Source organism: Syzygium oleosum, unplaced genomic scaffold (assembly GCF_021117445.2).
Source record: "Syzygium oleosum isolate NSW1041296 unplaced genomic scaffold, Sole_v2.1 Sole_v2.09, whole genome shotgun sequence".
NCBI lineage: Eukaryota > Viridiplantae > Streptophyta > Magnoliopsida > Myrtales > Myrtaceae > Syzygium > Syzygium oleosum.
In genome coordinates this window covers 4663547-4686607 of record NW_026607493.1, presented here as the reverse complement: position 1 = coordinate 4686607, position 23061 = coordinate 4663547, and the positions used below count along the sequence as shown (strand labels likewise).

The following is a 23061-nucleotide window of genomic DNA, read 5'->3' as shown; positions in this document are numbered from 1 at the left end:
ACCTCCCCGCTCAGCCCAAAACCTCCGCTCCGTCCAGCGGAAACCTACCTCCGACACTCGAGAATTGAATCCAATTCTTTTCATTATTTTCGTATCTATAATAGTGCTCCTTCACCAGGAAATAGCCAATATGTTTAACATGTTATTTAAGGACGTGTTTGTTTCGACGAAAAAAATCATTTTTCAGAAAAATATTTTCCTCTTTTTAGATTAGATAATTTATTTTCCTAATTTTAAGCATGTAAAATTTTTTTGACCGTAAATAGATAATTTTCAGTTAGCCAAACACGTGAAAGTCTATAAAACTAATTCGCAAAAACAAAAAATTCACTCAAACAAACACACCTTAAGGCTTAAGTGTGAAACATCCCCATTTCAATGATATGTAAAATCGGATATAATCTTTTTCATGATAGTTGGAGACTTACACTATTTCTCTTTAATTGACAAAGTTCGAATTGGAAGTCATAAACAAAAATAATAAAATAACTTATTGAGTATCGAGTAAGAAAACACGAAACGGCATCGTATATGTGACTATCCTTTCTTTGCCTCGCGGGTTTTTCTTCTTTCATGAGCACGAACTGCGAAGTGTGTCCGCCGAGTAAAAGCTAAAGCTCGCCGGCCATGGAGGCAACGCTTCTCAGCCCGAGCTTCTTCCATTGCGGACCTTTCGCCGTCAGACGCAGTTTCTCCCGAGGTTCGTCTCTCGCTCACGGCCTCTCACGAGGCTTGGGAGTTTTCCATTTATGGTGATTGGTGATTTAGTTTCGCGCGTGCCTCCAAGGCAGTGTTGTGCGTTTTGCATTGCTGTTTTTCTGGAATTCGACCATTTGGTCATCGTAATTTGTTCATTGAGATGACTGATTGATACCCTTTTCTGGGATTGGGATGTTTTTTTTTCTTCTGTTGTTTACCTTTCGTGAGTGATTTTTGCGGTTGAGATACATGATGGAAATGGTACTTGATGTAGTCGAATCAGGATGTTCGGCTCTGTAATTGTAGCTGCAAGATTGAGCCACTTCATATATCGTGGTATTGGTGAGACCTGTTTCCTCAATTTCAAAGAAAATTTTCGTTTTGTACCGGGACAAATTCTCCTACTGAGAGGAACCGTGTGATTCGAGGGCCATGTGTTAAAATAAGATTTACTGCCGAGGTGATTTTACGTGGTTAATCTGCAAGAGTTTTCGTGTTTATATTGTGTCTCAAGTAAGAGCAGTAATGGGGAAAGCAGTGATCATAGGACTAAAGAGGCTCAGAATATTCGTTTTCATGTTCTCGTCTTTCAACAAGTTTCACCGGAAGCTTACACTGTGTCTGTTGTTTGGAAATCTTGGGTATATAATTCACTTCTTTTGCTTGTTCGTTGCACGCATGCTCATTGTCATGTGTTTGTCGTACATTAAGCTTTTCTTTTTCTTTTCCAATTAACTTGATAAAAGAGAAAAAAACAAGCTTTATTGGTCAGTCTCTTACCTGATACTCAGGTCCGGAGAGGGAAGGAATTCTATCTAATAGTACTCTGTGTGAGGGAACTCGGTTATCCCTGAAGACAACTTATTCGCAACCCGGCAGTGGACACCTGCTGCTGAACAACCGGCATTTTCCCTCGAGAGCAAAGCAAAAGTTCTCCGTTTACTGTTCAACTAGTAATAAAAACGAGTACCTGAATGACCAGGCTGCATCTTTGCACTCTCTGACCCTTGAAGCTGTTCCAGTGCGATCGGAAGCAGGAGAAGAGTCTCCCAATCTTCACGATCTGAGTAGCTCCAGGATTCTTCAAACAAAACCTAAAGCATTTAGAAATAGATTTTTGAACTTCGTCCGTCTAAGTTCTGTCCTCAATAATGCTGCTGAATATTTTTTTAAGAGCGAGATGCGAAGAAGATTATTTGTGACGGCAGCATTGCTTATAATAAGTCGTGTCGGCTATTTCATTCCTTTGCCCGGATTTGACAGACGAGCGATGCCTCAAGATTATCTCAGCTTTGTGTCAGGATCCGTTGGTAAGCTGCACGACTATTATGATGCTTTTTCACATTAAATTTTTTCTTTAATGCTTATTCCACGGGTAATTGCAGGGAGATTCATATATTGGTACAGAGTAATATTTCTTGCTTATACATTGATAATGCAAGGTCCCGTCCTTTTATTCACTTACAAAAACTTACAAAAAGCTTATAGTGCCTTGTAGGCATAGTAAAACTTGTATCATGGTCTCATATTTCTTACCAATGAGGAAATCTTATGGTTTGAGCAGTCCATGATGGGTGTCATTTTGTTGTTGGCAGATGAACTTGGTGATTTGACAACCGAGCTTAAGTTGTCATTTTTCCAGCTTGGGATCAGTCCCCAGATAGTAGCATCCATTCTTATGCAGGTGCACCAATTTCCTAAAGCTCTTCTTCATTCTTTTGCTTCATGACGCATTAAGTACATTGTATGCATTCTTTAGTTGATAGAGCATCTATTCAAATGTGTTATCACAAAGCCTTCTCTAAGCGTTGCCTCTATGTGTGTCATCTAGGATTGTAAATTGCTAAAATCGGACTCTTCTCAGTGCAAGAACATGATTTTGTGCTTTCTCCACAAAAGAAGCAAAACATATGTGCATTAATTTATAGTCCAATTTAAATATTTAAGAAATATTTTTTGTTTTAGCATAATAACACAATTTAAAGTGTTATCCATATTAGTTAGTAGACTAAAGTATTTTTTATGCATTTCAGAGATAGTATAATATTTATGATGTATAGTATATTATATTTGTATTATCCTTGTGAACTTTTATTTTTACACTAATCGGTTGATTTGTACTTTCATGCTCAATTTTAATTATATTTTAATATGACAATCCGCGCAAAGTTCAGGTAAATGTCTAGTTTTTATGGCATGAATCCACATCCCTCTTGAGAGGAGAAAATCTTTTCTTATTCTTTCTTCGTTTTCTTCGTTTTTTTAAAGTGTAAGAGAAAATAACTACGGAACAGTTTCTTGGTTAGAGCTTCTATGTATAGATGGTCGGCTGATTGTTACCTCACATATAATAGGTCATGCGCATATATGTTCTAAATACATATATGAACACATATATCTCCATGCTAAGCTATAGCGAATTTGCAGGTGCTATGTCATGTTGTTCCCTCCTTGGTAAAGCTGCGGAAAGAAGGCTTAGATGGCCACGAGAAGATTAAGAGTTATATGTGAGTCTAGTTATTCGTTTTTGCAGTGAGACAAGTTCTTGATAAATTGTTCTAAGCGGTCTCTTTTTACTTGGAGTCTTCTTCTTCATTTCTCTGTTACAGATGGTGGATCTCCCTTGGTTTTGCAATACTGGAGGGTATCATTGTGTCTTGTTATTCTCTGCCATATTCAATTTATGCAACCACTAGCAGGTTAGGTTATGAGATAGCACAGAATATATCTCTTCCTCTCTTATTCGTTGTGAAAATTTTTTGCATGCTATTGGCATTAAGAATTTCAGTGAAAGGTGATAGGATATTATCTATCAATGTGACTTCCCTCACAAAAATAAATAATGGTCTTCGCAGGGTCAAGCATGTTATGGTGACTACTCTTTTATTGGTCTGCGGTGCAATGACCATGACTTGGATATGTGACACTGTATCAGAGTCGGGATTTGGTACTGTTTTTCTTGCTGAGCCATATTTTTCTACTTTCACTACTTCTGTCTTGGCCTTTCTCTTTTCGAATCAAACTGTTTATGATGCTGTTGTAGTCAAAAGAATTACTAATTTCTCTAATCATGTGTCTATTTATTCAAATCTTGTGGTGTTCCTCTGTATATGTTTTCTCTAACTCCATATTTTGTATCGAATTCTTATGTATCGTTTTGATAAATGGTCAAACCATGCACTTTGAACTTTTAGGCAAGGAAATTTGTGTGGTTAGGAAGGCTCTGAAATTCAAGTCTCAAAGCTTGGATTTGGAGACAAAAATAGGATCTGAATTCAGCACTGGTGAAATGAAAATTTTAAAAAATCGGACTCATCATGCTATCCAGGTGCTGGGGGAGCATCTGATATAAACAGGAGAGGCAAATTGTGTCATCCGGGAAAGTTGAAGAGGATATAATCTGAGCCTACCATGGATAGAGAAATTCCGCCTGATTTATGACCAATAACAAGTTGTCTTGAAAACCATCTCCACTAAATGCAAAGGAACCTATGTTCACCTCTTCTATTATAGTTACCCCACTTGATACCGAACATCTGTTCTTCCTTCTAGGTAGAACAAGTCATTGGTTTCATCTATTTCTTTTTTGCTCCCTCTTTCAAGATAGCAACAATGAAAATGCCTAGATGAACTACTATTAGTTCCCTCAAAGGAGCAACTAGTCGGGCAAGTCCCGAGGCCTTATATCATAAGAGATTTGACCACTTCCAGATTTCTTCAGTCATTCTTTCTCTAAAACAACTTTCTGCACATTTTTATGGAGTTTCCCAACACCACACTAAGTCATGCTCTCCGTCTAATATGTGCTCGTGTCTAGAGAAATTTGCAGATATAGATCATTGTGATGACATGTTGGCAGATGGATGACTATTTACATTGTTTTTAGAACAGCAGTTGTTTTTGTGTTCTGCAACTAATAGGTTATGCATGCTTCAGGTCAAGGATCATCTCTGATTATATGCTTGGGAATATTAACTGGTTACAAAGACACCTTGCTCAAGGTGTTATCTAAGCTCTCAGGTATACTATAGCTCAAGGATCTGCTGCTCATTATGTGGTGCAATTCTGTTGAATCCTCATTTTTTCACTCTTGCAGTAGAAATGTGCCTTCTAATTTTAAGAGCTTTGTGCCATGAGAATTTCCTCAGTATGTCTCGTGTCTGCTTTGGACTTTCTTTCTGAAGCAGTTGAGTTCTGGACAAGTTTATACTGGCTTTGCATTTTTTCCCTTCGAATCACCTGATATTTCCAGAGACTGCTTGACCCTCATTCGACAAACTTGCTTTGAACAAAATAGATTTATCCCGTTGTTATAATCATATTAAAAGTATGCAGATGGGACAGCAAAAGTAGTTAACATGGGAAAAGGTGAAGTAACCTTGCAAGTTTACTTTAGCTTGTTCAGAGGCATTTCCTTCCAAAGAAATATAAAGTTCCCACCCCCAAGGATGTAAAAGCAATTAAGTAACTTCTAGAAATGTAACCTTGTTTAGTATGCTAATGAATAATCTAGATTCAAATTTGTTTATTGCATGTCATATCTAGGTTAAAATGTTGGTAAAAGTAGGATACAGGAAATTCAATAGAACCTTCGCCTTTGGTGAAGCTCTAAGTGAGCAGTTAGAAGTCACATTGACGTTTTTTTTACTGTTACCGCAGTGCAGCTTTCTGAAAACTCAATTTGATCATTGTAGGAAGTGCTGTGAGTTGGTGGCCTTATGTGCTCGCAGTTTTGGGTGTTTTCACTACAGTCACTATGTGGGCAGTTGTTGTGACAGAGGGCTGCAGAAAGATTAAGCTGCAGTACTATGGTTTTAAACTTGCATCCTCAGCAAGGTATTGCATTGCAGATGTTTTGCTTCCTTATCTGATATCTTCTTGTATGCACTCAAGACACAAAATAATGGAAACATGCATCTCCACAAGTAAACACACTCACTGCTCGTGAGGTTATGCTCCCATTGTGCTATTTAAGGTGATCATCAGTGCTGTACTTATATAGGCTGGGGGATGTAATTCAATAGCATTTTTTATCCTGACATTTATTAACATTTGGTCCAGGTGACCTTTCATATAAGAATTCCTAGTTTTTATTTTTGTCATCACTTTTTTTTAAGTTCAACTGGTCACAAGATTGAGATGGTTTGGTCTTTTCGTTTTCCTGTTTTAAGCAGAGGTGAATCACCGATCACAGAAGTGGAGCCCTATATCCCCTTCAACATCAATCCATCCGGAATGCAGCCTGTTCTGACCACTTCATATCTCTTGGCATTTCCCAGCATTCTTGCAAGGTTATAAAATGATTGCAAGTTCTCATTTATGTAATTGCCTAGTTCTGATTACCACTGTTTGACATCAAGATAGCCGAACTATTGTCTTCCTCTGGTTTTATTCTTCATCCATTGTGGAATAGTCAAGACTGAAGGGGAAAGATTGGGGCTTCTGTTTATGTTTGGTTTCCTATTTTAGGGGGTGATGGCGGTGGAAGAGATTGTGCTGTATTTCTCTTTGCCAAATGTTCTTGGGGCGGTTAAACTTTTTTTTATGAATTTACTTTCATACCTACAATGACCGATTGAATACACTTATCTCTGGGGCAGATGACTTGTTTTTATACAATTCATGGAAATTGTTTCTTACATGGAGCCTGATTTACAGTATCCTGGGTTCACCTTTCTGGGAGCGTGTCAAGCAGATTTTGAACCCTGAAAATTCAATTGGTGCTGAGCCGTGGGTTTACTATTCGATATATGCTTTTTTCGTCTTCTTGTTCAACATATTTGACATTGTAAGTATCATGCACTTTTGTGTTTTCAGTCGAATATTTTGCATATCCGCTTCCTTGTTCTCTCCTTTAATCTTTCAGTTCTTGCTATTTTTCTGTTCCAGTCTTGAGTAAGACAAGATGCGGTAGTTCATATTGTGTGCTTGGAGGATCTATCGCGTCCTTTTCTTCATTGGAAAAAGGAGGAATTAACTGAGTCAAGATACTTGCTAGCTACTTGGGCTCGAAGAATTATTTACATTTATTATATAAATGATAGAGGCTGTTTTGTCAATATAGTTTTCTCTCACTCAACTCAAGCAGAAGGCTACATTTTAAACTTTTGATATATAATATGCTTAAATGTCAGATGAGTAGTCATCTGAACAAGTTAAATCTCATCATGGATTGACCAATTTAAGCTCAAGAAAAAAATTAAATTGGTTACTGACTGAAACATTTAATGATGTAGGTTAATTGGAAAGAAGATATCATTTTGATTGGATGGGTAGACCTTATGGCTACTTCTTATATTTGGTGTATGTGTATAAAGTTAATTACACTGTAAAAGTTTTGACTTGCAAGGATGAGTCTGTTTCGTACCCTGGATACACTGCACAGTCTGAAAAGGGAAGACGAAGAACTTACGCTTTTTGATATTGTCTGTAAATTGTATATGTATTCTTTGCGTGTATTGGGCCGATATGATTTTTCGAAACCGGCACTCTGTGTTATTACATAAGTATATGATTGTTTTCTTTATTGGGGACAAGTGTTGGTAACAAAATAACTTCTGCAGGCCAACTTGCCAAAGGAAATCGCTGATTACTTAAATAAGATGGGTGCTCGAATACCAAATATTAAGCCTGGGAAGGCTACCATTGAATACCTTACAAAGATCCAAGCATCGTCTCGTTTTTGGGGTATGAACTAATTTTGTCTCAATTTCTTTTAGCTGACCTTGGTCTCCTGCAGATATTAGTGCTAACTATAGAAATCACTTCTGCGTACTTCTGTTTGTTTGACCTTTGAGTTAATTCTCATGGCTTGCAGGTGGTTTATTGTTATGTATTCTAGCAACTACATCCAGCATTTTGGATCACTACTTACGCCGTATCAATGAAGGATTCGCAATCGGGTTGACATCTGTGTTAATCATTGTAAGTAGAAAACTTTCTCGAAGCCGGACCGTAGTAACTATAGTTTTGTTTAGTATGTGGCATTCCTACCTTTTCATTTTATTATTGTCAGATCAAACCAATGCTTCTCTTCCATTTTAGTCCTCCCTGTGCATTAGCAGACTTGCTTAGCTTCATTAGAAAGGGCCAGCTAATATATTGACTTTATTCAATGGAACCTTATAAATTTTGTTCCACTCATCTAGTTGTTGCATACGTAACTTGGTGCTTCAAGCAATATAGTGAAAATAAGACTTGTACCGTCACAACTTGAAGAGATTAAGCTGCTATCTTTGGCACCCTAAGTCCGTTGGTAAATGACCTACTGCTTTATGAAGCTTCTGGATTCTCAATTTTCTATGTTCTCGTTTCTTTTAGCTAGTAGCTGATATGTCCATTGTGTTTCATTGTTATGGATCCCTGATGTAACTTAATCGGTATAGGTGGGTTCGATCATTGAGTTAAGAAGGTCCTACCAGGCATACAACGTAATGCCCAGTTTAAGCAAAGCTCTTAGACGATATGGTGTATGACATTATCAGAGGAGAGGAAGTCTCTGTTTCAAGTTAGTGACGGTGTTCTTTCTGTCAATTTAACATCCTGGACTCTGGCATAATGTACCCCTTGATGCCTTGTGATCATTAAATCTCTTAATGCAGCACGGAGGGAACGTCGCAAGTTTTCTCATGAATATGGAAGAACCAACTACTTGGCTCTAATCATCCTATGTTCCCCTGTGTGTTCCGCTTGCTAATGATAAGGAGAAGGCTCCTGCAATGAGCGAAGTGCCGGTGCCCATTGAACCAACCGGCCTGCAAGAAACTGAAGATTGAAAACCAACCAAGCCTCATAATATTTATGAAGAGGGCATTGTCTTCAAGATGGTTTGATGACCCCCAAGCTTGTCAGTCTGGATGATTCCCCGGTCTGTGGTAACCCTGCATAGTTAGAGGTCGCTGCTCACCCCGTGTAAGGTCAAGCATCCAGAATCTTGTCGACGATAATCATCTGAGTGCTGTATAAGTGAGGGGCCTTCGGTACCTGGGGCGGTACTCTGATTTGCTTAGAGGTGTATATAACTGGACGTGTTGCTTGGTGCTTTCCCGCATCTTGCCTTCCTGCGAAAGGAAGTTGCATATTAACTTTTTGGTCGGCCTCTGTAGATGTTATCATCGGGTGTTTTGGCAATGTAATTCGTAAATTTATGTTTTATCATGGCTCATGAGCTAAAACTCCTCTCATCCCAATCACATGTGTAATCAACTCAATACTCTCCCTAAGTTGGTAGGTACATTCATGGTCTTGCTTGGTTCTCATTATGTCACGGCAGTATGTACTATGTAGGCTTTAAGCACATAATTATAGTAATCAATATATTGGAACGGCTTGCTCATAAAATTCTTTTAAAGAGTGTAAGTCAAACTCTATTATCTTGATTTTTTTTTTTTTTGATTATGTGAAAACTCTTTCCTCATATCCCCGATGTTAAGAAAATTATGAGGTGCAAATTCATAAAATAAAATAAAAACCATTAAAAAAAATACATATCCAATTTCTAACATGTCGCGTCGACAAAATTGATTGAGCGGTCGTCGATAGGAATTGATTGCAGCGATTTTAGAATCTCTAAAATTTAATAGCACTTTTGAATGCATATCCGGCCAAAACATTTAGGACTTTCGGTACAATTTTTTGATAATTATACTTTTTTTTACTTTAACTACTCGAAAGATTGTCTCAAAACCATAATAGAATCCATAAATAATCTCTTTCAGGGGGGGGCGATCGGGTCAAGGCATAAACAACGCCCGGGTCGGGCCCTCAGAAACGGGCTTTCGGGCCTGCTGGACGAGCAGGAGAACCATAAAGACGACACCTTTCCAGTTTCGCTCACTCTCTCTCCCTCTCGCCACCCTCCTCCTCGCCGGCGGCGACGCTCCGTCCGGCGAATCCCTCCGCATCCCGGCGCCGCAGAACCGAGGGCGTCCCGAGGAGGACCTCGAGAACGATCGGAGCGGACGGAAGAGGGAGAAGAAATGAAGTTCGAGATGGAGGACGTGACGGTCTACTTCCCGTACGACAACATCTACCCGGAGCAGTACTCGTACATGGTGGAGCTCAAGCGCGCCCTCGACGCCCGCGGCCACTGCCTCCTCGAGATGCCCACCGGCACCGGCAAGACCATCGCCCTCCTCTCCCTCATCACCAGCTACGTCCTGTCCAAGCCCCAGTCCCCTCTCAAGCTCATCTACTGCACCCGCACCGTCCACGAGATGGAGAAGACCCTCGCCGAGCTGAAGAAGCTCCACGACTACCAGGTCCAGCGCCTCGGCCCCGCCGCCAGGATCCTCGCCGTCGGGCTGTCGTCGCGGAAGAACCTGTGCGTGAACCCGAGGGTCCTGTCGGCGGAGAATCGCGACTCGGTGGACGCCGGGTGCAGGAAGCTCACCGCCAGCTGGGTTAGGGCTCTGGCCGAGAGGAACCCCAGCGTGCCCACCTGCGAGTTCTTCGAGGATTACGAGAGGGCCGGGTCCGGGGCGGTGTTGCCACCCGGAGTTTATACACTGCAGGTCTGCTCCTTGATCGGTTGGTTGGTTCCTGTCATTTGTGTTGAGATTGGCATTTTGTGATCTCGATTCTGGAATGATTGTAATTACGATTCTCTTGGCGTTTCTCTAGTGCTTTAGGATGTTTCTTGGTACCGGAGGTTGTGTTAAGCTTTTGTGTCTGACAAATGAGGAGGGCATTAGACTTTGAACTGACTGCGCGCCGATACCTCTTTAGATTTTAAGGAATCAAATTTTCATTTTGACGTGTTTATAATAGTTCAAGGTACAATTTTGGTATTAGGCCATTGTCTTTAGATGGTTCGTGCATTATGTCATAGGAAAATTGTTGAGGACAGTAACCGATTAATTAGTTGTTTCTTGTTTCATGAACAGAATATTGCGAATGCTTAATTCTTATCAACTTTTGCATTTTGTAATTTGTACTCTTTTTTTATTTGTCTGACAAATGCTCTGTAGACTTTGTTAACGGGTTTCATTTGATTTTTGCATCACGCACATATATTGAAATTGGCAATGAAAAGAAACCTTTTTTTCCCTATAGTCCTAGGAGATATAATTGGTATTGCTGGGAAAATGGAACAGGTGCCTTTCTGGTATTTGGCCTGCCTGCTATCTAATAATCTCCCCTAACTCTTACTTTATATATTGCGACATTGAGTTGAAGCTAAGCCGCATGCTGCTCTTGTGGCAGGATCTAAGGGCCTTTGGTAAACAGAAAGGATGGTGTCCATACTTCTTGGCACGGCATATGGTGCAATTTGCAAACGTTGTCGTGTATAGTTATCAGTACTTGCTTGACCCAAAGGTGGCTGGCATAATATCAAAGGAAATGCAGAGAGAATGTGTTGTGGTGTTTGATGAGGCACATAATATTGATAATGTATGTATTGAAGCTCTTAGTGTTTGTGTGAGGCGACAAACACTCGAAGGAGCTACAAGGAATCTTCATCGAATGGAGCAGGAGATTGACAGGTATGCACAACTTCTAGTATGTCAGGAGTAGTAGTAAATGTCTTTCCTTCAGTGGAATGTTAATAATTACAATCAGCTTTTAAAAGTTAAATCATCCATCTGGTTTCTCTCTCTCTCTCTGTCTCCTCCTCATTGTACATCATGAACAACTGGTTTCTGTGTGCTTATTTAAAGGATAAAAGATGTGTATTTTGACTGTTAGATTTATCGCCTTTGTGAAGAATATTGGTTGTTCTTGTTCACCTGCTAATAATTTGATGCATTGGTAGTCACAACTTTTGAAGTTTCACCATATCGTCACAATACTTTTTAATTACCCCCATCCACCTGAACTACTACAAAAATTCTCTTTGAGCACGTTATGATTTATGTTACGATTTTGAATAGCGATAATGAATAGATGGTGACAATTGATTGTCTATGCTCTGTGCAGTAGCAGTTGAGCTCTAGTTCTTGCATAAATTGCATATCTGTGAAAATATTGATAATTGGCTTTAGCTCAAAGTATTTATCTTGAGGGGGTTACTGCACTCATACAATGGGATCAATGTTGTTTTATTTATATGACAATTGTGTCCTTCACTGGAACTTTTAGCCTGATGATGCAATTAACTTTGGTTTCTCTTGAACTGTTTGATATGGTAGAAAGGTTCAAGGCCACAGATGAAAGTAGGTTGAGAGCAGAATATCAGAGGCTGGTTGAGGGTTTGGCATTGAGAGGAGACTTGCGAGGTACATGAGGATGCTAATCTATAAAGTGTAATTACAACCTCATTATTCAGCAATGATCTTGTTGTTTACGGCTTTTCCCTCCTTTTATGTAGTTAATGATACCTGGCTTGCAAATCCTGCCTTGCCTGATGATATTTTAAAGGAAGCAGTGCCAGGGAACATTCGTCGAGCAGATTTTTTCCTACGCGTCTTACGTAGATTTGTCCAATATCTGAAAGGTCGTCTAGAAACTGAGAATGTTGAGAAGGAAAGCCCTGTTACTTTTGTTGCCTCTGTTGCTAATCAAGCCGGAATCGACCAGAAAGCGTTAAAGTTTTGTTATGATCGCCTCCATTCTCTCATGCTGACTCTAGAAATAACTGATACAGATGAGTTTTTGCATATACAAACGATATGTGATTTTGCAACACTTGTGGGAACATATGCCCGTGGCTTTTCTATTATAATCGAGCCTTTTGACGAGAGAATGCCAGATGTCCGGGATCCTGTGCTGCAGGTTGGTTCTGTTCTTTTAATTTTCACCTTTCTTTTTCTTTTATGGGAGCGCAATTCTTGGCCAACTGCTATCATCCTGAAATAATGGTATTTGTTTACCCTTCCATGATACGTGAAATGTGTTGCTCAAAAGCCCTTTCAATTGTTTGAAGTTAAGTCAATTGCATGAGGCATCTTGGATGAACGATGTTTAATGACCATTTGTCTTCTAATTTGTCCTTTTTTACTAATGCATGACCTGCTAAGATGCCTTTTCTTCTTGGTGATTCGACATTATCGTTTTAGTAGGTTCTCAACCTTCTGGGCTGCTGCATATTTTGTCGTATATGACATGTTCTGCAGGATATTCTTGTGTTTTATGCAAGCACTTAATGATTCTTGCTCTCTTTTCTTTCTGCATATGTTAATCACATGGAAAATGTATTCTCTGTGCAATTGCAGCTTAGCTGCCATGATGCTTCTCTTGCCATAAAGCCTGTATTTGATCGATTCCAGACAGTCGTTATCACATCTGGAACTCTCAGCCCTATTGATCTATATCCTCGTCTTCTGAATTTTAATCCAGTTGTTAGTCGGAGTTTCACAATGTCCTTGACAAGAGACTGCATATGCCCGATGGTTCTTACTCGTGGAAGGTAGATGTGCCCTAATTTTAGTATTCATGTAATTCAGCGTAAAGGTTGAATGTACAAGTCTTTTGCCACTTTTCAATTTCAATTGATTTCTTTTATTCGCAGCATGTTTAATATTGTTCGATTATCTTTCAGTGATCAGTTACCAGTCAGCACAAAATTTGACATGAGAAGTGATCTTGGTGTTGTAAGAAACTACGGGAGGCTTTTACTGGAAATGGTCTCTGTTGTTCCCGATGGGATTGTGTGCTTTTTCGTTAGTTACTCATACATGGATGAAATTGTCAATAGTTGGAATGAAAGTGGGATTTTGAAGGTGAGTATATTGGTTACTTTCTTTTTTCTTGCTCCTGTTTCTCCAATTGTTATTTCTTATCCCATCCCTATTTGTTATATTGTGCTAAATCAGGTGAAATCTATAATCGTCTGTTCTGATGGTGGCAGGATATAATGCAACATAAGCTTGTCTTTATTGAGACACAGGATGTGGTGGAAACTACATTGGCTCTGGACAACTATCGCAGGGCTTGTGATTGCGGGAGAGGTGCTGTCTTTTTCTCTGTGGCCAGGTATTAGCCTCAGCAGAAGACAAGAGCATCAAATTTGACTATATTAGACGACCACAATCTCTGTTTGTTTGGCATTAACTTGAGGTTCCCTCTTTCGTGTGTTGGTTTTGCCTGCCTATTCACTGGCCTAGAAGGAGGTTGTTGGTGAAGTGTTACTAAAGTAGATTATCCTTTTCCTAAATACTGTTTTTCCCTATATTGCAGGGGAAAGGTAGCTGAAGGAATTGATTTTGATCGACATTATGGTAGATTAGTGATCATGTTTGGTGTTCCCTTCCAATACACACTGAGCAAGTGAGTTTCATTGTGATCCTTTTTTATTGTGACAAAATGCCTTTAACATCCATGGTCTAGTTGATGAATTGTATCATGAACTCTTAATGGTATTACAGAATTTTGCTAGCACGGTTGGAGTACCTTCGTGATACATTTCAAATAAAGGAGGGAGATTTTTTAACTTTCGATGCTTTGGTAAATCTCTTTATATTCTTATTCATTGAATCCTTCTTTGGTTGCAAAAATGCCATGTTAACCACTGATAACTGATTGAAACAGAGGCAAGCTGCTCAATGTGTGGGCCGAGTTATCCGGTCAAAGGCTGACTATGGCATGATGATTTTTGCCGACAAAAGGTTTTATAATCTTGTATCTCTTCTGGCTATGTAGTTTTAGTCTTTTATGAAGCTGGAGCTAGGCTTTAGGTTGTCTCTGTGTGATTGAGTCTTTAGAGTTTAGAGTAACCCGTAGCCTGTAGCTAATGGAGATTGTATTGCGTTCATCTTTTGCTTCTGCTGTTCTTTGCATTTTGATTTGATGGTAGTTACTAATTCTATCATCTTTCTCCGGCCTGGAAATTGAAACCTGTCAATTCTTGCAAAGCTCTCCTGTTTTTTGGCTCACTTTGATGTTAGCTGCGAGCGCGGAAATGCAAGGACATTTGAGCGTGATGCAACTAGCTCAGTGACACACCCATTTGATGACATTTATTTGAATCACGCAGGTATAGCCGTCATGACAAGCGCTCTAAATTGCCTGGGTGGATATTGTCCCATCTACGTGACGCCCATCTCAATTTGAGCACTGACATGGCTGTGTATATAGCAAGGGAGGTACAACTTCATTATTACTGGCACTCCTTTCTCGTGTCTCAAATGTGCACTTATCGTGCTTATTCCCCCCACCCCCATCCCAAAGACATAATAAATAAAAAGAGCAAATGAGAGATTGGCGACTCTGATGGATGAATTGTGTGCACCGGCTTACTCTCCTTGGTAAAAGGAAATTCAACCTGCAATAACAGCATCTTGCTTATTCCCTGGGGAAGCTCTAGGTTGTGTCAGATATAGATCATTAATTTATCTTGTTGCCAGCCGCCATGAACTTGGAGGATGCATTATGAAAGGATGTTAAAATGGATTGAAATCTTTAAAAGTTGGATGGAAAGTAGTTTCAATGTGCACTGTGCTTAATCCTACTTGACAGGGCGTTGCGTTGAGAGTATCTTCTTCATGTGTTATTGCAGTTCCTTCGGAAAATGGCACAACCATATGATAAAGCTGGGAGTGGTGGTAAGAAAACCCTTCTGTCGCAGGAAGACATAGAGAAGATGGGTGATGGCAGCTTGAACGAAATGTTGTATTGAGAGGTTATCGTCACCTGCTTTTTCGTTCCATGCATTCATTCCCTGTGATGGCAATCTTTGTTGAAGCATGTGGCCGTTGATGGTAATTTTTGAAGTCAATAGCATAAGTAACAGTTTGGAGAGAAATGAATTAACGGAGCTTCATTGCGCCTAAGAGATGGTTGAATGCTTTGGTGTCGAGGCAGAGATAGTCTTAGAGTTGCTTTTGTGTTCACCAGAGAGCATGGAAATATGTTGCGACTTGTTCTTGTGAGTTGCTAGGCTCACAAGATGTTTTTGCGTTTTCTGCCCGACTTGCTGGATCCGGGCACGTATCTTTTTTTTTTTCCTTTTTTGGGGCTGGGTCCGATGACTGCTTTTGTAGTCCAAACTTAAGGACGTTCACCAATTTGAATAGATAACTCGTATCTGCTTTGAATGACCAACTGGCTTATTTCTTTGCACAGGGATATTGCATTGCTTTTTATTTGCGTGTAAAATGTTACTTTCACACGAATTGGGAATGTGGACTTAATTGAGTTTGCAAAAGCTAGTCAGAGCATACCACTTCACCTCAATATCGAAAGCTAAACCAACAGGTTATTCATCGACACAATCCTTTCATTTTAACTGTGCTATATCATCGACAAGCACTTGAAAGAACTAACAGCAACATGGGTATCATCCGATTTCTATCTTGATTTCGCGTAGTGTAGTGATATAAAAACGTGATCGAGATCGAGATTTATCTCTTCATGATAGAACGACTATTAATTTTCGAAGAAGTCTGGATTGGCCATATGCTTGTTTTGGCATTTGAAGATTACAAAAATGGGCTGGTCGTTGCTCACAAATAGTCAACTGGACGTCGACATGGGGTGTATCTTGCCATTATTAGCACAGCGTTCGCTACAAATCTCTGAAGCGGAGCCATGAAAGTAGGGAAAATGGAAAGCCAAGAATAGTTAAAAAAACAAGTGCCGATGTAACAGACAGGATCGAATCTCGGATCATTGATAGGTTACTAATACTTACATCACTCGTGTGTAAATTTAACTAAAAATAAACTTAGATAACATTCATATTTATGATACACCGGCTAATGGGATGAAGGAAAACATACCAATTATGAAAATGTTAAACAGGTGAAAAAATAAACTTAGATAAGGTTTTAACGTTAAATGAGTATCTAAAGTTCAGACTTTAAAAGTTCAATAGAAGAAGCCAAAACCAACACATCCACTTGGCAAGGAAAGAAAAGAACACAGAAAACAAGGAAAGTTAAACTGAGAAAGATTGGTCACGGATGATCAATTCAAGCGCTACTGCTGCAACACGTGGCAAACACCCACTTCGCTCCCACCTCCCAGCTAACATGATCAACGGTTCTGATTGAGCTAAGCTCAGCTCAATCACTCACTGAAAAGGGTACTGCTCGTACCTCATCCCGCAGTCTCCCAGCACCGCCCGAGCTCCGATCCGGCTCGCGCACGTCCCGAGCATCGCCCCCTTCGCCGCCCCCAAGCACGTCCCGCAGTCGGACCTGGTCAGCTTCCGGCTGCACGTGGCGTGGCCGTAGGCGAACGCGTTCGGGTACGGCGAGATGTTGGCGTAGTCGTATCCCTCCCGGGCCGGCGTCGCCGCCACCAGGTCCGCCACGACGTACGCGACGCTGGCGGCGAAGGGGTCGCCGGCGGTGTATCCGGCGACGTTGCACAGCACCTGCTTCACCGTCGTGTCCGGCGCGCCCCGAGCGGCGGCGACGCCGAGAAGAAGAAGAAGCAGCAACGACGCGGCGACGATGGTGGGGGTCGGTTTTTTCAGCGGAGAGATCGCCATTTCCCAGCAATCTTTTACTGTTTCACGTCGATGGAAAGTAGCGGTGCTCGAGCTTTAACATTGGGCTCTCAGAAATTTCATTTGTTTGTTTTATTCGATCTTCACTTTTGTATTGGTCGGTTTTGTCTCGTCTGCTGTTCTAGAGGTTATGGCACATGTTTTCCTGTTGGACGCATCGGAAGATCCGCATCAGGTCACATCGTTCCTTCAAGAAGAAGAAGGCCAAAAGAAGAGGTGATCATCATGCCATTAACGAGCCCCTCGTTCTCTTTCAAAGAATTCATCAAATTCCGGATCGTAAATTTCGTGCGAGTGACAAGAGAGACGTGGGCCGGGAGCCGGTTTTGATTGACTTGTTTCCCCACGTCTTTTGTCGAGCACCGGACTCGAGTTCAATTTTTGGATGACTGCCTTCTAACTTCAACCATTAAGAAGTTTTATTAAGTGAAAACTGGGGTTAGACGCGGTGAATCTCGTGTTCGAATCATGGTCTTCTACTCAATGCAATCTTGATGGACGGGCCCCATCGCTCTAATGGGGGGAGAGTCTTACAGGATATATGCCTGCGGAGCAGCTTGTGGGCGCTCGTGGCAATTGGTCAAAATAGAAAAATTTTAGATATTCGTGTTTGTTTGTATTTTTTACAAAGGGGGGAAAATTAACATTTTGAGAGTGCATAAATTTACCGAGTAGGCACTACGAATACGAAGGTAAATTTGGTATACGTGGAATTTACACATATTGCATTGCAATGAAACGAAATGATATCCAGGCCAAAAAAAAAAAAAAAAATTGGACGTAAAAATGCGGTGAGCGTGGATCGAACACGCGACCTTCAGATCTTCAGTCTGACGCTCTCCCAACTGAGCTATCCCCGCAACTTTGTCATTGACTCTCCCCACAATTAAATTTATATACCATAATACGCATTACTTTATGTACTAAAGTTGCAGACCAATCTTGTAAAGTTGTAATGTAGTTACTTCTTATTGGGTGGTGAAGACATTTCTTGTTGGTCTTCTACTTGTACTGTGGGAAAACAATACTAAAAGTGCCCCCCAAATGTTTCCATGCCTAGAGAGTGGAACCTACGAGTCTCAATACTTTTTAATGTCGTGCTTAGCCACAATTAGGTTTAATTAGGAAGCAGCGCTCGGTCTAAATCAAACACTCTTTGGTCGTAAAATTCACTACTTGGAAAGTTCAACTTATCTCTCACGAAACTGAAGCAGACATGTCGACCAACCCCATCCAACCCCATAATCCTAGGCTATTTACTTAGATCCTGGCTGAGATCGCGACAGAGACTGACCAACAACTAGCCACTTCAGGTGGTTGGCACCGTAAAGTCCTAAAGTTCGTTTGTTTATGCACACCTCGGTTGACCCAAAAGAGAAGGATGGCGTAAGAAGAGAGAGGGTACAATAACGACAGCGAATGCTAGTATTATCTGAAGAAAAAGAGGCATAGAACACGAGGGACGAGTAAAATGCAGGTGCCCACCGAGGGATTTGCTGGGCATTAGGATAGCCCATGTTCTCAGATCAGACGAGGGAAAAGTGCCCATTAAAGAAGGAATTCAATTTTCACATTACATGGAGTAGTACCAAGTCGACATTGGTTTGAAAATTCAATGAGTACAAAACTTGGGTCCATTCGCATTAGTAAGAATACGATATAGGGAGTTGTTAGAGGATCAAAGAGTACAAAATTTTGAATGTCCGTTAAGAGACTCGAGACATCCCGCTAAAAAGAACGAAAAGACTTGTTCATTCACAAGATGTAGTAGTACCAGAGTGTAGCGAATGCGGTGATGCCGCTCAAGATACAAAGCCTATCTAACCTGTTCTCATTTCTCATCTTCTCCTCTTTCAACTCGCTCTGCACTTTCGAGTACAGGCGACACGACTCGAGAACTTCGCTGTAATTTTTGCTTCGGCGACAGCTCAGTGCTGCCTTCAGAATAAGCAAACTGTTTCTTCCATTGACGTGAGCGCTTTCCATGTCCTCCAGCTGCATGCTCAGCTCGGTCAACTTGAGTGTTGTGTGGACGCCTTCTCCTTCCATACGAGTCATCCTGAACTTCATAATCAGGACGCACTCGACCACCTGACAGGGAAGAATATCCTTTGCGGAAAGGACTGATCCAAAGCGAATCACGAAATCTTTGTCTGTGGGCCAGTGCCTTTGCCCGCCAAGTGGGCTCCAACTCGCAAGATTAGCAGCTTGCTTAGCTTTTCTGTTGACGATGATCCAACTGAGCCGGAGTCCATCACGAAGTTCTCGCCATAGCTTTCCATCTTTCCTCTCTCTCTCCATGGATGTAACCGGGGGTAGACCATCCAAAACCGAAAGAGTAACTTCATCATCACAATCATTGTCTCTAGATGATGGATAGGTGAGAAGATCGACCCGGAATGGACAATTGTAGAACCACCCATCGAAACCATTCGCATTAGGAATTCCCCACAGCACTTTCGAGCATACCGGTCGGTCTTTATACCTGATATCCACTAGAGAGACAAAATCCGAGGGTGATATACTCTCAGATTCATCCATATCCCCATAATATTCAGCCTCGGTCCATTCTTCAGGGTCCCCGAGATATTCATTCCGCTGATACTCAGTGACTTCTTTATTTACAATGAGGGGGAAACAATCCGCATAGAATTTCTTGAACCCTCCAATAGATGATATCAAGCTTTTGACATCCTCCTTATTGGTTGATGGCCACATGGATGAGCATACATTTTCCCATAATCTCTCTTCTCTTGAGATAGAACAAAATGCAGCACAAGCACATGCAGCACTAGCTAAGGTTGGACCATCGAGGCGCCTCAGTATGTCATAGAAAAGATCACTGCTCAAAGACGTCATACTCTCCGCTTGTGCAGTTGAAATCGCCATAACAGTTCTATTGTCTGATAACAAAAACACGTGTAAGTAATATGTAAACCCCACCCTTCTTTTATAAGTAAAAGCAATTCATACAGTGGCATCAAGGGGATGCCAACACATTAACAATATCATTTACTAGGTCAAGGAAAAACTACGCCACTGATGTACCCAAAATTCAAATTAACAAGAGAAGAATCCCTAATTTTTATAAAATCTTTCAGAAATATAAAAAGATCTCCAATTTCTCATCTTCCGGATCAGCAAATAATTTGCTAGAGGTCGCAAATCTGTCATCTTACTCTTCTCTTTACTAGCGCAAGCAACCAACCGTGCTCTTAGGTCTTTTTCCAGAGACTTTTGAAGTTACCCAACGAACACCCACTACTGACGAGATCAGATCCCGAAGCATCCTAGACCAGCCATATTGAATATCTACGCCAACTTTCTCAATTGAAAAGTTGAGCATTTACTTTCTACTGGCCCCTCACCAATAACTGTTCCATGAAGATAGCTGGTTATGACTCAAAAAGAATGGTACATTTATTCCGTTTGTGAACACATATAAAGGCATGAACAGTCAAAATTTGACTTTTTGGAACCGCCGGGAGGAAAAGAATTTTTACTTTTTCCGCTTTCAAATGTCAATCATTCATCCATGGCACCGACATAGTAGGACAAACATAGATGGACGATAGCTTCTTCAAAGCCCAATTCCAAAACTCTTAAGCATGTCTCGGCAAATAATAACTAAGTTATCAGTTCACACTAGTGAGGGAACTATTTCCTGCCACCCCTCATTCTACTATCATTTTTAGATCAAGTGCAAGCGCGCGCAGAATGCTAAGAGACTCTCCAAAGAAAGAAGAAGTCGATACTTTCCTCAAACCCCAATCTGAATCCGGGTACCTTGTTCAGTTTACTACTTCCACATCCCAAGTCACCAGATTAGTGATCCAGATAGCAAAAGCACAATTACTTAGCTTTACTCTAGAAGAAAAAATTTATGCGAACATAACGAAATTCCTCAAACTAAAGGACATAGAAAGATTCATATATGTATTCGAGCCAAATTTCCGGCAAAGAAACAAAGGCCACTACGCTACAAGCATGAATTGACCTGTAGAGAGTGATCAACTACCTTACTCAGTTCTCAACAAATGGTAAAATCCAGAAGAAAAAGGTGAGAATTACTATCGCTCTGAAGACTACCTAAGAACAAGAGGATGATCGGACAATGATTAATCAATCAGCAACAGCGAAATCAGCAACCATGTGAAGGCGACAGAGCGCTTCGGCCGCCGGCTCGGTCAGACCGGACCTCTATCGATCCAACCACAAGGATCAGAGCATTTCAACGACACGGCGATCACAACACAAGATACCAACACGACCCGCCTCCAGCAATTAGAACCAATTCAGGGCAAATCGGCAGATATAAATCCATCGAGCACGAAACCCAAATCGCAATTCACCATGCCAAATCCAGCAACACGACAATCCGACATACCAAATGGACCAAACGCGCAGAAAAATAAGAATAACACCGAAAAATAAGACCACCCATTTGCAAAAAAACTCGCACTTCAGACCGACAAACCACGGGACATCAACGAACGAACCTCACGACGAAGAAGAAGTAGAAGAAGCTCCTCTTCCCTGGTTCATGGCGCGCGCCCGCGAGGAACGACGGCAACCGGAAGACCGCCCGGCTACAAGCAGGCCTCGAAGGCGAAGAATCTCCCACAGATTTCCGATGCAATTGCCCAAGAAGAAGGAGAGGATGGCGTGACAGGGAATTTCGGGGCGAGGATATGTTGATCGGTTCGTGAGTCACTCTCTTCTTCTTCTTCTTCTTCTTCTCTGGGTGGTGCGATGCCAAGTCCGCATCTTTCCCAACTTCACTCCAAGATTTCGGATTATAATATAAGCCGGGCAATTTTCACTGCTGCCCCTTTCATTTTGTAGTTTGTACCCCCCACCTTTTCTTTTCTTTTCTTTTCGAGTCCCCAAGAAAGCTCCATACCTCATTTTCAGCCCCCTTGAATTTACTGTTTGTTTGTCGATTCCCACCCCTCCCTTTGAGCTCCCCCATCACGGATGGAGATTTAGCTCAAGATCTTAACCAGACGTACTTTATCGGTTAATTTATACGCCGCATTGGTATTCTCGAGTGCAAAAAAGAAAAAAATCATATGGGGAACTCATCTTTTTACGTGTCTAAATGGGTCGCTTTCTCTGTTTTCCCATAACTAGCTCGTCAAATTCGCCGCTTACCTAGTTTATTAATTTATGAAGAACATGCTTATGTATCTCGCTCAAAAACGAGCATGCGAGTGGCGCATCGCCATTTCGAGAGGTGGAAACAGTGAATGTGATCACGCAAGACGATGCGAATCCGACTATTTAGATTATGGAGGCCACGTGGGATTCGGCTAACCTCGGATAGATTCATTGCATCATCTATTGTCTCGATGCGGACACGTGGAAGGAAATGGTAGTACGCTAACCAATATTACGTACCAGTTGTTGGCTTACCTGCTACTATTATCACTCCCCAGGTCAACCGGCAAACACGAAGAAATGAAGAAAGGGATGTAAACAATTAAAACAAAAAATTAATGTCACGAAATACCCTAAACTGATGTAATTATGATAAATTTATCTCGAACCACCAAAAATCCCAAATCGATATACTTATAAAAAATTTACTCAAAATTAATTTTTTAACTACAAAAAATCACAAATTAGTGCACTTGTAATGAATTTACTCTTCGTTAAATTGGATTAATATCACGAAAAATAAAAAAAAATGGTAAATCTGTGACAAACAGAAGAGTAAAACCCCAAATTAGTATACCTGTCAACTACCACGTGTCATCTAACTTAGCAATTTGACAGTAAAATTTAACGGAAACTAACGGAGAGAGAATTTGTCACAGTTGTACCAGTTTGTGATTTTTTGTGGTCAAAACATTAGTTTGGGGTAAATTTATCACAGGTGTACTAATTTGAAACTTTTCGTGGTATTAACCCTTAAAAAAAATTAATTTCATGATAATCAATATGCTTCTTCTTTTTTTTTTTTTTGAAAG

At 40.8% G+C, this 23061-nt stretch overlaps 4 protein-coding genes and 1 non-coding gene across 8 annotated transcripts; 2 read left to right on the top strand and 3 right to left on the bottom strand.

The window, feature by feature from the left end:
* The first annotated feature begins 540 nt into the window (after window positions 1-540).
* Window positions 541-8944, top strand: LOC115673659 (preprotein translocase subunit SCY2, chloroplastic). 2 transcript variants are annotated; one of them, XM_030595886.2, is made up of 14 exons: window positions 541-700; window positions 1491-2009; window positions 2295-2383; window positions 3127-3206; window positions 3309-3398; window positions 3555-3646; window positions 4636-4719; window positions 5394-5535; window positions 5874-5990; window positions 6358-6487; window positions 7263-7386; window positions 7517-7623; window positions 8085-8206; window positions 8301-8944. In XM_030595886.2, exons 1-13 carry the CDS (start codon window positions 628-630, stop codon window positions 8172-8174), a joined length of 1737 nt encoding a protein of 578 aa, XP_030451746.1. In that variant the 5' UTR covers window positions 541-627; the 3' UTR covers window positions 8175-8206; window positions 8301-8944. The 2 variants fall into 2 exon arrangements, with proteins under 2 accessions (XP_030451746.1, XP_056170905.1); XM_056314930.1 differs by having other exon boundaries at window positions 8085-8944.
* A 608-nt stretch (window positions 8945-9552) lies between these two features.
* Window positions 9553-15732, top strand: LOC115673693 (general transcription and DNA repair factor IIH helicase subunit XPD). 2 transcript variants are annotated; one of them, XM_030595941.2, is made up of 12 exons: window positions 9553-10211; window positions 10903-11183; window positions 11833-11915; window positions 12008-12411; window positions 12852-13045; window positions 13178-13358; window positions 13487-13611; window positions 13816-13905; window positions 14004-14082; window positions 14167-14243; window positions 14612-14720; window positions 15134-15732. In XM_030595941.2, exons 1-12 carry the CDS (start codon window positions 9678-9680, stop codon window positions 15251-15253), a joined length of 2277 nt encoding a protein of 758 aa, XP_030451801.1. In that variant the 5' UTR covers window positions 9553-9677; the 3' UTR covers window positions 15254-15732. The 2 variants fall into 2 exon arrangements, with proteins under 2 accessions (XP_030451801.1, XP_056170614.1); XM_056314639.1 differs by lacking the exons at window positions 14004-14082; window positions 14167-14243.
* A 916-nt stretch (window positions 15733-16648) lies between these two features.
* LOC115673589 (antifungal protein ginkbilobin-like protein) lies at window positions 16649-17071 on the bottom strand. Its single transcript, XM_030595801.2, has one exon. It carries the CDS (start codon window positions 17069-17071, stop codon window positions 16649-16651), a length of 423 nt encoding a protein of 140 aa, XP_030451661.2.
* Window positions 17072-17876: 805 nt separating this feature from the next.
* On the bottom strand, window positions 17877-17949 carry TRNAF-GAA (transfer RNA phenylalanine (anticodon GAA)). Its single transcript has one exon. It is a non-coding gene; the product is annotated as a tRNA-Phe (tRNA).
* Window positions 17950-18705: 756 nt separating this feature from the next.
* LOC115673695 (F-box protein At2g27310-like) lies at window positions 18706-21850 on the bottom strand. Of its 2 annotated transcripts, none has more exons than XM_030595943.2 (2): window positions 21589-21850; window positions 18706-19992 (listed from the first exon to the last, which is right to left on the bottom strand). In XM_030595943.2, exon 2 carries the CDS (start codon window positions 19976-19978, stop codon window positions 18845-18847), a length of 1134 nt encoding a protein of 377 aa, XP_030451803.1. In that variant the 5' UTR covers window positions 19979-19992; window positions 21589-21850; the 3' UTR covers window positions 18706-18844. The 2 variants fall into 2 exon arrangements, with proteins under 2 accessions (XP_030451803.1, XP_056170897.1); XM_056314922.1 differs by lacking the exon at window positions 21589-21850 and adding an exon at window positions 21552-21566.
* Between the last annotated feature and the right edge of the window lie 1211 nt (window positions 21851-23061).

Coding starts and splice junctions, on each gene's coding strand:
- LOC115673659 (XM_030595886.2), top strand. CDS start 628: ATGGAGGCAACGCTTCTCAGCCCGAGCTTCTTCCATTGCGGACCTTTC. Junction 4,720..5,393: donor GGTGTTATCTAAGCTCTCAG/GTATACTATAGC, acceptor TGATCATTGTAG/GAAGTGCTGTGAGTTGGTGG. Junction 5,536..5,873: donor AAACTTGCATCCTCAGCAAG/GTATTGCATTGC, acceptor TGTTTTAAGCAG/AGGTGAATCACCGATCACAG.
- LOC115673693 (XM_030595941.2), top strand. CDS start 9,678: ATGAAGTTCGAGATGGAGGACGTGACGGTCTACTTCCCGTACGACAAC. Junction 13,359..13,486: donor ATGAAAGTGGGATTTTGAAG/GTGAGTATATTG, acceptor TGATGGTGGCAG/GATATAATGCAACATAAGCT. Junction 14,083..14,166: donor TTTTAACTTTCGATGCTTTG/GTAAATCTCTTT, acceptor TGATTGAAACAG/AGGCAAGCTGCTCAATGTGT.
- LOC115673589 (XM_030595801.2), bottom strand. CDS start 17,071: ATGGCGATCTCTCCGCTGAAAAAACCGACCCCCACCATCGTCGCCGCG.
- LOC115673695 (XM_030595943.2), bottom strand. CDS start 19,978: ATGGCGATTTCAACTGCACAAGCGGAGAGTATGACGTCTTTGAGCAGT.